The sequence below is a fragment of the Python bivittatus genome, unplaced genomic scaffold (assembly GCF_059951505.1).
Source record: "Python bivittatus isolate LINGU-HERP-01145 unplaced genomic scaffold, Pbiv_v1 ctg000020_np1212, whole genome shotgun sequence".
In the NCBI taxonomy this organism is placed as follows: Eukaryota; Metazoa; Chordata; class Lepidosauria; order Squamata; family Pythonidae; genus Python; species Python bivittatus.
In genome coordinates, this window is record NW_028277030.1 from 18798494 (window position 1) to 18812789 (window position 14296).

At 37.6% G+C, this 14296-nt stretch overlaps 1 protein-coding gene across 1 annotated transcript in view; it reads right to left on the reverse strand.

The window, feature by feature from the left end:
• The window catches only part of KLHL29 (kelch like family member 29), a 423334-nt gene that overhangs the window by 154197 nt on the left and 254841 nt on the right, over positions 1–14296 (reverse strand). The window contains exons 4-5 of the mRNA XM_088135579.1: positions 5832–5973; positions 4497–5039 (exon numbers count right to left, since the gene is read on the reverse strand). Of these exons, the coding sequence (XP_087991705.1) occupies positions 4497–5039; positions 5832–5973 (685 nt within the window). The remainder of the gene's footprint in view (positions 1–4496; positions 5040–5831; positions 5974–14296) is intronic.

Sequence of the window (14296 nt, forward strand, 5' to 3'; positions counted from 1 at the left end):
CAATTACACATTTTCCTTTTTAACAGGATATTTTCATGGTTGGTGGAATGTGTGAGCCTTTTGGGTCTACTTTTTGGAGGAGAGACTTAAAGGTTCCTGGGAATATACTGCGTATCAGGCATTAACCACTAGATTCTAGTCTGTAGTTTTTCTGTTGGGAAAAAGTTATTCTCACAACACAAATGTAAGTTATTTAATGTAGCAGGAAAGAACTATGTTCCTGACTCCCTTCAAGGCAAAATAGACGAATAGCTGAACATATCTGAAGGCATCACCATTTTGATCTAACAGTTCATACAACTGTTTGATTAATAATTTCTAAGCACACTGCCTGTGAACTATTGCATTTCCTCATCATTTTTATAAAATGTTTTAAGTAATGTCCTTAAAATTATTCAGCTGATTAAATAATTCCTTAGAGCAGCTGATTAGCTTAATTTCAGTATGAATTAAAACATATAATTTTGCCTAATGTTGTTATCTAATACTGGAGTAAATTACACTTAGAATAGAAACAAAAAACAGTAGAAATTTACAATCTATCTCTATGGCACCTGAAAGATTTTGTGACACAATATTCTACAGGCTCCAGTGATATTAAGTCCAATGTTATTTCCCAGTCTCTTTAGATTTCAGGCAACTGCAGAACATTGAGCTTAATTTTTCATGTAGTTAGTGATGGCAGAATGCAATCATTTCTTTTTAGGAGCATAAATATTAGTTCTAGTCATGTGCTTTTACTTTCCCTGTAGCATTTTGTAATGTTGGAGTATAGCATATGTGAAAAACTGAGCATGCTTGAGAAATATCTTTTAAGCGTTTAATAAAGGAGAGAAATAGTTAGCAAATATTCCAATAATTGCGTCTGTGCAATTCTAATTTCTCAATATTTCTAACAGGAAAATATTGTTAAAATAATGTAGCAAGCCTTAACATTTAAGTACTTAAGGTATCTAAAAATATTCTGTACCATTACTACCAACTCTAAGAAACCAATTAAATTTTCAACTGACACATATTCTGATAATAAAGAAATAAAACCCAATATATTAGTTCCTTAAACAACAAAAAAATGAACTATAAAAGCATTAATATTTAAAGCAAATTAATTAGATGAAACAAAAAGGCTTAATTTCCATCTTTCAATGAAAAAACATTGACCTATTGCAAATGGGATATCCAGTTAATCCTTTTGTTTGGGGCTGATATTATTATTTGCAATGTATTTGTCTACTTAAAAAATAAAAATAGGTTATTAAGAAAAAATATTTGAGTGCATTCTAGTGGAGACCCTGCAGGAATACAACTCATCCGAATGAAACATAATTAGGAAAAACAAAATGTGCAATTTTAAATCAGTTCACTGATAATGTGTAAAACATCAGTACCCCACATTTTAACTGGCAAGACATATTCTTTTCATTTGGGAAACTGCAAACCAGTTATTCTGTACCAGATTAGATTGTCAAGTAGAAACAATAAAATAAGGACACTGTGCTGGTCTATATGAGATGGAGGAATAATAACTGAAAGGCTATGAAAAAAGATTGAGAGACATCTGTAGTCAAACTTCCTTATAACATATACCAGTGTCACCCAAAATGAGGGAGAAAATCTCTAAAAGCTAGTGGAAACATCTTTGATTGTATAGTTAACCACAACCGTCCAATTCTCTTTTTTGAGAACATGCAGCCTGTCACATACACATCTGAAATTAATCAGATCTGAAAGATACAAAACTTTTAGGCGGGATATTAAACCACTCTCTTTATGAACTCAAGATAATTTATATTAAGGTTTTCATTCTAAACATGGCTAAAGTATAGAGGCTGGTTGTGAAATTGAAGATTTCTTCTTATTTAACTAGATTATAAATCTACTTGTTTGATGTTAGATCTGACAAGTGCAATTATAGCTTCAAAGTACATGCTTTTAAGGAGGAAAGGAAATGAATCCCTCAATAAATAAATATATAAAACCAGCTTTGCTTTTCAGGCATTGGTATATGAATGCTTCAATCTCTCTTTACTATTAAATGAGGGGGAATAAATCAGATGCTGATGACTATAAACAGAGAAGCTAGTCAAATCTAATTCATGAGAGCACAGTTGCCTGCCCTACAATTTATGACAAATGATAAAGCTAACATGGTCATCCGTCAAAGCTAATATTGGCTTCTCTGCACTGCGTGGGATGCTCACCTTCTAGGAACAGAACTCCTCTTGGATTCTGTGTATGGACTGGAAGGATGGAAACTATTTTCAAAGGCTTAACCCAGGAACACAGAAGAGGAAAACTAGTGTAAAATAGTCCCGAGACATGGAAATTGACTCTCTGTATTTCTGTTAATTTCTTAAGAACCATCTTCAGAAAATAAATGGAATTATTTTGATGCTCAGGAATAGTTTTCATAAGTTATATATTAGCATTTGAATTTTGTCAGCAAGGCATTTTAAAATTTGAAAGATCCTCTCTTATTAATGATTAAGATAATGTCCCATCCTTATTAATTTTCTTGCTTTTTTTTCTACTAAGAATAGTCTTTAAAACCTCTAGAAATACAATGAAGAATCTGCCAGTAAATCCGATATTTTCACGTAGCCATAAAAACCCTCCTCAATATATGGGTCTAAAATTTTAAAAACTAATTTAAATATCTGGGTCTTTATATTTTTAAAAGGAGGGAGAAATTACTTATCTTTCATGTTGTTGGACATAATATTTTAATGGTCCTGTTTATATCTACTGCATATTATATATGTGTACGTCAGCCTGCATACCAGGGTTTTTCAACCTTAGCAGCTTTAAGATGTGTGGACTTCAACTCCCAGAACCAGAACTATGCTGGCTGGGGAATTCTGGGAGTTGAAGTCCACACATCTTAAAGTTGCTAAGGTTGAGAAACTCTGGTGTATACACACACACACAGCATGTTCTCACTCCCAGGACACATGAACATTTCCAGTTATGTTCACATGAGATGGAGAACTCTTCCCCAGTATAAACTATAAAACAAAACAAACTAAAATTAGTTGGCTATGCTGACAGTCCAATAGATTTACGGCTGTATCCATATACAGTAATACCTCGGTTCACGAACGCTTCTGTTCACGAACAATTTGGTTCATGAACAGCACCGTTCACAAAATTTTGCTTCTGTTCGCGAACTCTGCGTCGGGTGACGAACACGACCTGCGGCCATCTTCCCTGCTCTGACACGTGGTCATGGCTTCCTGTAGGCGAGGGGGACTCTCCTTCCAAACAATAACCGCCTCCTCACCCGCCTTCCTGTCCTCCACGCCAGAAGTCGCCTCAAGCAAGGTTAGTGTTTTCTCTCTTCATACTGTACTGTACTGTACTTTGTTTCATATTTTTGTGGTTTAAAAAAAAAAAATGGTTCAGAACGGATTAACCTTATTTACACTGAACCTTATGGGAAAATTTGATTCGGTTGGCGACCAAAATCGGTTGGCGACCACATTCGTAGGGGTCAGAACGGATTAACCTTATTTACATTGAACCTTATGGGGAAATTTGATTCGGTTCGCGACCAATTTGGTTCGTGACCAGAATCATGGAACAAATTAAGTTCGTGAACCGAGGTACCACTGTAGTGTGTTAGCACCTGTACAGTTTACCCCTGGACAGATTTAAAACTGGCCTGCATCCAGAATGTGGGTCCATCTGGGATAGAGGGAAGGGTGACCATCCACACAAAAAAAGTGCAGGGCACACAGATCTCATTTGGTCTTGCCTGTTTGCTGATTCCTTGCCCTCTTGGTTTCCCAGGGTCCATCTGAACAAGGTTGGATGCATACCTAATTCTTCGGTGCAGGTGACTCTTCCATCCTGCTTCTATTAGGCTAGCGTTACCGTGAAGAGTTCAATAGCTTCACATGGGTGAATTTCAACATGCTATGCTGTACCATCTGTGAATGGCAAAGCCCTTGGGATGACAATACTCTTTTCAGGCTGATTAATCTATCCAGTGCCCAGAGCTGACTGGAACATCAACCTAATTCTTCTAAATGCTAAAAGGAGAAAAATTCTCACACTTCATATGAAACAGCGTAACTGAAAAAGCACAACAAAAGCCAGAAAGGTGGTGGTGTGACTTATAAGAAAGTGCTTCTCAAGAGAAACAGAAGAAACTCCATGGCAAAGAGCAACAGCACTCTCATGTGCTTTAATATATGAGTCTCTACTTATTCAAGATACCTTGGAAAGTGTCATTCAGTACCAAAACAAGCACATTTCCCCCCTCTGTCTTCTTGGGAGAACCAGTTTATCATCTTTAATTCATGAAAAGCTACCTCAGATACAAGGCAGGAAAACAGATGCTGGAGTGCTGGTGCAAAAGTGTCAACACGATAGATGCTTCAATTGGCAGGACTGCCTCTTGTTCAGGCTGCTGGCGCAACTTCAGTATTACTGTCTAGTGGACATACTCCTGAAGTACAGATCACCAAAGATGTGAAGAGTTTGGGCCGACTTACCTTTTGGATGCCATGGATCTGTAAACTCGTATTTCCCCACACCAACAGTCCGTAGCATCTGCACCCCATTTGTGTTGTCCTGATTGCCCGTCGGGTTAGGAGGAAGCTGGGGGGCGGCCTGCCCATTGGTAGCTGGAACACTATTAGGTAGGGCAGCTGAAGGCAAAGCAGGTGGCGGCGGAGGCAGCATAGGACAAGTCATGTGACCATTCCCTACTGCACCATGGCCTGGGTGAGTCACCTGACCAACCCCAGTCATAGAAGACATAGTAATGGGTTGACTGTTTGTGTACAAAGGCTGGCTTTGCAGATTCACAACCATGTTACTGAGAGGCCGTGAAGGCTGCTGCGGAAGCTGGTAATGAGCTGGCATTAATGGAAGCTGGGGGGTAACATGTGGAGGGAGTGAGGGTGTGACTCCAATGACAGGGGCTTGGACGTTGACTGCTGGGCTGAAGGTCGGTGGCTGATTCATCCCATAAGAATGAGTTATAAGAGTTGGTTGGCTACCTGCTGCCACTGTTGTAACCCATGGAGCTGTACCTGGAAAAAGGAAAGCTAGCAATAAGAACAATTTTTGCAAAACATCAGTCCCCAAAACAGCTCCCTCTGTAAATGTGATTCTGTTGAGTCCGTCCCTTCTCTCTTATAATGAGGGGGATGGATTGACATCAATCCAAACTGGTAAGTGTAAAGCAGTAAATGCTATAATATGGCAGGAAGGCACAGATGTTAAAAATACTGATCGATGTGCAATACAGTATGTTTACAGTTTTCTGCATTTTTAGCATTATGCAGTTTAAATATATGCTTCCAAGAAAATTAACCTCTTTCTCCAATGTGTTTTCATGGCTCCCTGACAAACACTCAGCGCGTATAATAACCATGTTCCAGCCACTACAAAGATTGTAATTAGGTGCCTGGTATAGCTATACAATGTATGATATGTGTCAGGAAGCTGGAAAACATTACAGGTGGCTCTGGACATAAAAAGAGACTTTATTTATTTAACACATTTAGAGACCACCACAAGCCCAAAGGACTCCTAAAGCATATGCCAGTGGGACTATTTTTGGGGGGGGGGGCACAGAATAAACAGGGACAGAGAGGGGAAAAGAAAGAACTTTAACAAACTTGCAGCATGTAATACTTTTGTATTAGCCATATCATAGGAGTAACCTGAAGAGGTCTTTATAACTAGAAAGAAAATCCAACTCTAGTATTTAAAAAAGGACTCATGATAAAGCCCTATTCAAAGTGGAATTGGAAAGAACACACTGAATTTGTTTTGAACAATTTTCTCCAGCAGAACTGCAAATAAGGCAGACAATATACCTGGGTTTTCAGTCTCCCTCATCTGTTTAGATGGTGGCTCATCGGTATCCCAGGGAGTAGACTGATTGATGGGTGTCTGTCCCCACCTTACACTGGTTGCTAATCCTTGCGGCTGATTATCTGTCTTGGAAATGGAAAGTGTCTGCCAGAGAATGAGACAAAACATATCAAATTTAGACATATATACATAGAATCCTTATGGTTCTTTGCAAGTTTTAGCAGAAAGTTTTGTACTGCATTTAACTAAGGCAACATTAGACAGAGTGAGCTGACTATAATTTTTATTGTTTCGAATGATTAATCCAACAATTGTTACCTTAAAGTAGCTGTAAAAAGAACTCTTCTACTTCCAATCTAATTACCTCCCAGGACAATCAATTTGTACAACCATAGAATTTCTGCAAAGTTACTATCAATGTGCAAGACAATTCATCCCTAATACCATTTGCTAGCACATCACAGTTTGTTATCAGACTTTATCCAAAGAAGAATTTTTGATATTTTGGGGGCATGATTTATGCTGGGATCAATTCCGCATGTCCCTATTCCAATAATGAAAAAGCAAAAGTCACTTGGGATAATGTTAGAGAGGCCTTATTGTATAATAATCCCTAAAACTGAACTAACAGGAAGACAGTATAAGACTCAGTTGCAACAAATTTGTACTGGCAATTTTTCAGGGTATTAAAAGAAATGTAAAGTGCTGAAAAGAGCCGGGTTCCCTAACCATAAACTGTGATACAAGCAAAAGGACGGCTTTATATAAATATCCACCAAAGAATAAATGCTTAATTTGATAACCATGGAGTTTCCCAGTTTCTCCTTATGCCTTTGCCAGAGAAAGGAATCAGGCTTTCAGCACTGTATGCCTCCCTGCATAAATCCATCAGTAGAGCACAGCCCTTCTTTATCACCACATGGATATGACTAGACAGGTCCCAACAGGAAAAAAAAAGTTGTCCCAAAATACGTGTGTGCTAATTTATATGTATTTGGGGAGAAAATATCACATTGGCTAGATTAAACAGAATATTCTGCATCAGTAAACGGATTCTTCTTTTGTTTTGCCTCCCACCAAAACATGGTTCGCAAATCCTGGTTCTTTAATAGGTAGGTTTATACATACTCATAGAACCTGTCAGAATGCAACGCACTCCCAAACTAGTATTGATTCAGTTATAAAGAAGCCACAGATTTTAATTCACAGTACCTAATAAAGATGGGATACAATGCAGGAAATCAAAAATGGAGAAGAAATAAGCCAGTAAAGTTTCTGATTATTTGTTAAATGTTTAATCTTAAAAAAAAACAAAAAACTCCAGACTTATTTTTCTGTTAAACCAATTGCTGTTTTGGAATGCTACACTTCAGTGGCCCTGAGTATATAAATTATTGCTTAGGAAATTCAAAACCATGGTAAAGGGAACATTGTGTCTTTGAAAGAACACAGGAGCATTTATTTTAGCTTTAATTATCTGTTATGTTCATTGGCCACTGTAAAGAGATGGGCTTTCTAAAATGTTCTACAGACATCACAGGAACTAATTGCATTATGCTATACTTTTCTTTTTAGCTTTCATGTCACACGCTTATTTGGATTAAATAAGGAACACATGAAAGAGGTAAATTGCTTGAAACACACTTTCAGGTATGCATTTCAAAAGGAAAGAAAAGAGAGGCCAAATGTCTACTTGCTTGAATAGGCAACCTCTAAGAGGCTTTGTGGCTCTGATACTTCAAAAGCATATACTTTAGGAAGAGACAGAAAGGAAAGGTATTAAAAATGAAGATGTCCAATGGCACCATTTTGTTTATTTACTTATAATATTTCTAATCCTGCCTTTCAATCAATAGTTGCACACCTTTCAGGAAAAAAAAAGTTTTAACAATATACACATATACACGCTCTTGAAAATCAGTCATTAATTATTAGAGCAGAGCTACACAATTCTTCCGACCAAAGCAACAGGAGGAAGCTTAAAGAAGCCTGTCTTCTCTCTGGGAAGAGAGTTTCACCAGCTGAGGGTCATCACCAAGAAAGCCCCCAAACTTGGGCCCTTGAGAAAAAGGAGTTATAAAATGAAATAATAAACTGATTCACTTTTGATGGTGAGACCTAGACTATTTCCTCATGTGATGAATATGGTGGGTGGCCTGAGTTATACAATTATTTTTAAAATAATGGAAAGTCAGTAGATGGCCTTTGGAATATCCTAATATTCCAAAGGCCAATGGCCCCAATCTAATTAGGGCTTGAAACATAAGAACTGGAGTCTTATGAACTGAATTGAGCCCAGATGCTAATTGGCATACAATGTTAATGTAACACATTAGCATTTTGGCTAAAATAGTCTGCCAAATCTGTCATTTCTTCCAAAAGGAGCCACAAGTAGCCTATTGTAGTCATCTAGTTCAGAGATCATGTAAGTATGGTAATCATCATCTATTTATTTACAACCTGCTTTTCCATGGTAGCCACACTCAAAGTGTCTTACTAGGTATCTTTTAACCTAACACATTTCAAGATAATGCATTTGAAAGCTTGTAATTATCACGCAGCTATCAATAAGTATACATTAAGGTAACAAAAAAGGAAAGTATTCCCCTCGGTACCAAGCATGAATTGGGCACCAAGAGCATGGGAGAACAAGCTGTGAAAATACAATAGGAATAAACTACTTAAGGTAATTGTTCTATAGGATTGCAACTTCAAATTGTGGACGAGTATGGATGGAATGTAAATAGTAGACCTATATAGCCAGCATAAAACATATATACATAATGCTAAAGCTGCCAACATTCAGTCAACATGAGGCATCTCCACAGTTACAATAGCGGATTATGTTGGTGGTGAAGAAAACTTTTTCCCTTCCAATAAACTAAATTCATTCCACATCAAATATATATGATGGAGAATATCTCAACAACTAAATACCCATAATAAGTCTCTCTTATCATACTAATAAATCGCTTCTGTTTTGCTGCTAGCAAAATAAACAGAATTTTTCTTAATGAAATGACCAAATTCTAACATTTTTTCAGCCCTTCATTAAGATGTAAACTAAAAGCATATGTACAAGGAAAAACGAAGCCCTACACAGATGTATCAATCCAGGGAACAAATGGTGTTAAGTTTCCTGCATTCCTCTGATGTTTTTGCAGCTGTATCAAACTCATAATTTAAGAAGTTTAATGAAAACTGTTCTGTAATAGTAAAACAGCTGTTTTTATACAAAGTAAAAGTTTTACTCTGCTTCAGTTTATTCTTAGACAGAGATTTGTTTTGCCACATTTTATCCTTAATTGCAAATAAACACAAATACATACTTATCTCTTTTACCATGAGTTACTGCTTTATCACTCTGCAGTAACTCATGGTAAAAAAAAAATGTAAAGGACATGAGCTCTGAAAGGATTTAGAGCAGCGATGACAAACCTTTTGGGCTCGGTGTGTCAAAAATTTGGAAAATGCCTAACTTGACTCTGCTGGCATGTCATTCCCCCCCCCCAACAAAAGAAAAAGAATTCTTTACATACTCATTTACTTAAAAAAAAAAATACAGTCCAATTATGTCTGGTGCTATGTACTATATAAAGAAACGCCAAATAATTACAAAAATGAAATAAGAGTAATACAAGCTCAGTTTCTTTGGTAACTCAAACAGGGAGAACAGTTGTTGTCGGGTGTTGGTGAACGCTGGCATGTTATCCAAAATGTCGTGGCATGTCACCTTTGACACGATTGTCATAGGTTTGCCATCACTGGTCTAGAGGAATGCAAACGCATGTAGCATTATAGCATAGATTGATTATCACTGAGCCATGTTGGTTGTGTAGACTATAGGATGTAAATTTAAAACACCTCTCTGTATTCCAAATATTGTGATTTCACAGCCTCTAAAATGCTCATGTTAAGCCAATAGTATGATGGTTATTGTTGAAAACTGAGTGAAAAATGGAGCACCAATCTCCTGGCACCTAATTTGGAGTTTATATTGTATAGTCCTGAGTGGCCTTAATCTTTTCTCCCCATTTTTTTTTAATCCGTTCAATCATCCTTATTATGGGGCAAATGATCATATAGATTACTCAGGAGTTATCATTTGAAAAATCTTTCAAAATACAGCGGTACCTCTAGTTACGAACTTAATCCGTTCCGTGACTCTGGTTGCAACTCGAGTTGGTCTCAAGTCGAGGTAAATTTCCCCATAAGGTTCAATGTAAATACGGCTAATCTGCCCTCCGAATTTGGTCACACCCCGAGGTAAATTTCCCCCATAAGGTTCAATGTAAATACAGCTAAACAGTTCTGAAACATATGCATTTTATTTTTAAACCTCAAAAACCTTCCAAACACCACAAAAACCTTCCAAATGCCACAAAACACACCACAAGCCTCACCGAACGTCTCTTTGCTACTGCGATCTCGCTCACAGGAAGCCGCAACCGCGTGGCAGCAGGGAAAATGGCCGCGGATCCGGTTCATAAGTAGAGGCAAGTTCGTAAGTAGAGGCAATTTTTTTGGGGCCGGAGCTGGTCGTATCTCGAAAATTTCGTAAGTAGGGGCGTTCGTAAGTAGAGGTACCACTGTATTTTGTGCATTAGAAACAAATCTTCTATCTCAGATGAGTGGAAGCACCAGCTTTTTGTGGCTGGTGGCATATGTCATTATGGCTGAATGCTTCATTCATTGTTTGGCAAGGGCACAGCTAAATGCCCATATACATTTCTGGATACAGGTGTTTTTCCAAATTGTGTCCCAGCTCTTTTAGAGGTCGTGCAACCCTACCTATAAAAGGTAAATCTCCAATCCTATGTCAGACTGAACATGGTTTGTATGTAACATCTCCTTGGAGCAATCTGGTTAGTTTCCTCCTGTTATTATTTAATATACAAATGGAACAATTGTTACACACATGTTTCTTAGTGCTTAATTATCAACTATGCTGAAAGTTATACCATTAAATAATAGTCCCCAAAATGGAAGTTCTGAGATGAGTAAAGACACAAAATAACGATTCTTATAGAGTTCTCTTTGGAAAAGTCAATACATAAATCTCACATTGTTTTTTCCCCTAGCCATAACTTCTTCCACCCTTACCTTTCATTCTGTCTGTCTGTCTGTCTGTCTGTCTGTCTGTCTGTCTGTCTATCTATCTATCTATCTATCTATCTATCTATCTATCTATCTATCCGCCCATCCATCTATCCATCCATCCATGCATGACTCCAATTGCTTAGCTATACCTAGATGACACTGTCAATTTTTTTCTCCTTAAGAAATTTGCTTTTCACAAGGAATACATTGACAGTATTGGGGGAAAAAAAGTTTCTGATCAGTGATTTGGTAAAATGAGAAACAGGCTTTGCCTACAAGTCTAATATTTTCTTAAACCCTAGTTAGTGCTTCTAATTTGTTTATTCATTTATATATCAAATTTATATGGCCGCCCATCTCTCAAGAAGTGACTCTGGGCGGTGTACAACAAAGATATGGAACAAAGATATAAAAATTATAAAACAATAAACATATCAAAAACCAGTCATTATTAAAAAGTTTAAGCTTAGCATCTGGAATGTAGCGGTATAAAAACCAGCCCAATTAAAATGCTACGAGCAGAATGAATACAGAAGGGGGTGGGGAAGAGAATGACTTGCCTCTAGGGAGAAAGATTAAAAATGCACCAGAAACGGGGAGATAGAATGAGAGGAATCACAGCCTGACGCAGGCAGGTGCTTTAGAGCTACAATATGCTAGTTGGCTTATTCTTATATTAGACTGTGCAAAATATCTGCTAGGAGAGAAGCAGCTACTGAACAAAGGCAAAAAAAGCAATGAAACCCAATTACCACTGCCTCAGAATATGTACTTATAAAGACAGAGTATTATCAGAATATTATCCTGGGGCTTTTTCAGCTCCATTACCTCGTGGCAGATAGATTTCTGCACTCCTTTCTTGTTTGCATATGGAAAATATTTCAAGTGAAAGTAGCTTTTTCTCTCTGAAGAAGCATGACATCACTAGAGATAACATAAAAGACGTAAAACAGGAGCAACACAATAAGACTGAAACAATCTGCGGAATGAAGTTTTTTACAACTATCAAGTAGCAGTAGGGATATTTCTTCAGCTGTGATTAATCTCTCAGGAAGATCTATATTTCTGAAAAGTTCAACAGTGCTCCAACGGTAATCATGCTGTATGCCAAAGGCACAGTTCCCTTTAGAAAAAGTTGGGAATAACTGACATTCGTAACATTATTTTCATTACAAAATGAAATGTATCCAACAATAGAGAGCCAAGTGATATCATCAACATGCAGGCCTGGAAGAGATAGTGGGAACTAGGTAGTTACATACATTTGCACCAGAAAATCAAGATCAGTCGAAAGGGCACCAGAGATTACGGCCATCATCATCTGACATGCTCACCTCTTCATTCCTACTCCTGTACTTTTTTCTTTTTAAAGACTTTTAATGTTGTTCATACAATGAGTGTATCAGCAATTCATTACAACAGAGCCTGTGTTCTTCAATTATCATTTCCAATACTTTCAGCAATGAATCTCATAGATAACTGTAATCCAATCCAATCCTTCCCTAACTTGGTATTCTTCAGATGTACTGAGGATTCAAATTCCAGAAGGTATCTAGCCATCTGGGAGTTACTTATAATACATTCCATCTCCCCTTCCCTTCCCTTCCCTTCCCTTCCCTTCCCTTCCCTTCCCTTCCCTTCCCTTCCCTTCCCTTCCCTTCCCTTCCCTTCCCTTCCCTTCCTTCCTTCCTTCCTTCCTTCCTTCCTTCCGTCCTTCCGTCCTTCCTTCCTTCCTTCCTTCCTTCCTTCCTTCCTTCCTTCCTTCCTTCCTTCCTTCCTTCCTCAAGAAAGAGTAACAACATATCTGGAAGGCTACTCTCCCATGTGCATTACAGACCAAGCCCCATGTATGTTTATTCAAATCAATAAATAATGAAGAAATTCAGAGCAATGCTCCCCCTTCATCTTTAAAATTGGGCTAAGAGACTTACCATGACACATAATTACTCCCCCCATAAGGTTTCAAGTTTGCAGCATTGTTTTCTATAGACTTTCCCAAGATTATCTCTGTTGTTTTGATGTTTCAGCTCTATAGCAAACAATGTATTATGTTTGTACCATAAGAAATTTATAAATCAAATATACTAAATCAAACACATTCTTCTGTTTGCATTTGATTTCTTTCAAGGAAGAGACATTTATAAATCTTCACATCTGACTCTGTGATCACATCAAACATGCTGTGATCATATCAACTATATGTCACAATATCAAACAGGAAGGTTTAATGTGATACGATCAAACAAAAAATCAGTCAGAAATCCAATGTATTTTAATATTTGGGAGAGTCTACAGCCCTAAACCTATTACTCCCCTGCAATCATTTCTACAAATTTTACAGTAGGAAAGCTTTTCTTTCATAAAATCATTATGATTCTTTGGTGTGTAGAAGTAATCCTTGTCAGGGGTAACATGCATGGCTACCTCTTGGAAGAAGGGAGAAGGACCCAGGGCCAGTAGTCCTTGTGGACTCTCTGTAAAGTTTGGTAGATCTGTTTCAGTCTTCCTACTGGCCTGACCAAGCCCTCAAAGGACCAAGGATGCACAGCAATGAACAGTAGCCCATTTATTCTTGCACAGATAAAATTGTGAACAGGGAACTGTTTTTTATGCTTGCTCAGAATGGCAGAGCAACTCCTTTTTATCTCAGTCTCATTGAGAGAGAGAGAGAGAATTCCAGACTACTTAAAGGAAGAAAAAAATCTATATATGTATAACTTATTTACAATGTGGTGCAACACTGAAATTATATTTAAAAAACACCCTTGAAAATTATATATAAGCAAAAAAATCCCCCATACTTCAACCAGATTGCTCTAAAGTCTTCTTCCTTGACACATTCAAAGACAAAACAAACAAAATCTGAAATAACACATCAACAATTCTAAATAAATTGATCAAATAAATAAATAAATAAATAATTCCTTGCTGCAGATCAGGCATTGTATAACAATGTTTTGGGGCAGCCCCCCTGCCCAAAAGTCCACAAGTCTTAATGTTTTGATAAATTGTTGAGGTTTCCACTGCCTGGGCCAGGGGAAGCAAATTGGCTGTTTTCAGTGTTGGGTCACAGTGCATATTTTCCTAACTGGAAGGAATGCCATGGGACTGTGTGATATTTGTGGAATGAAAGAAACAGTTGATCTTGTCCTTTGGGACTGTTTGTGTTATGATAATGCCAGAAGCCTGCTGTTGTAGGGATTCTCTGACTTGGATGTTCAAGATTCTTATTTAAGAATAACCAGAAACAGGCTTTGTTTTGCAGCTCATGTGGATATTTTCAGTAGATGGTGCTTAATAAGGTCTGTGGAATCACTTGGGCCAGGAGGGTGGGTCCTGATGCCACATCACCACTGTTGCCAGGGCT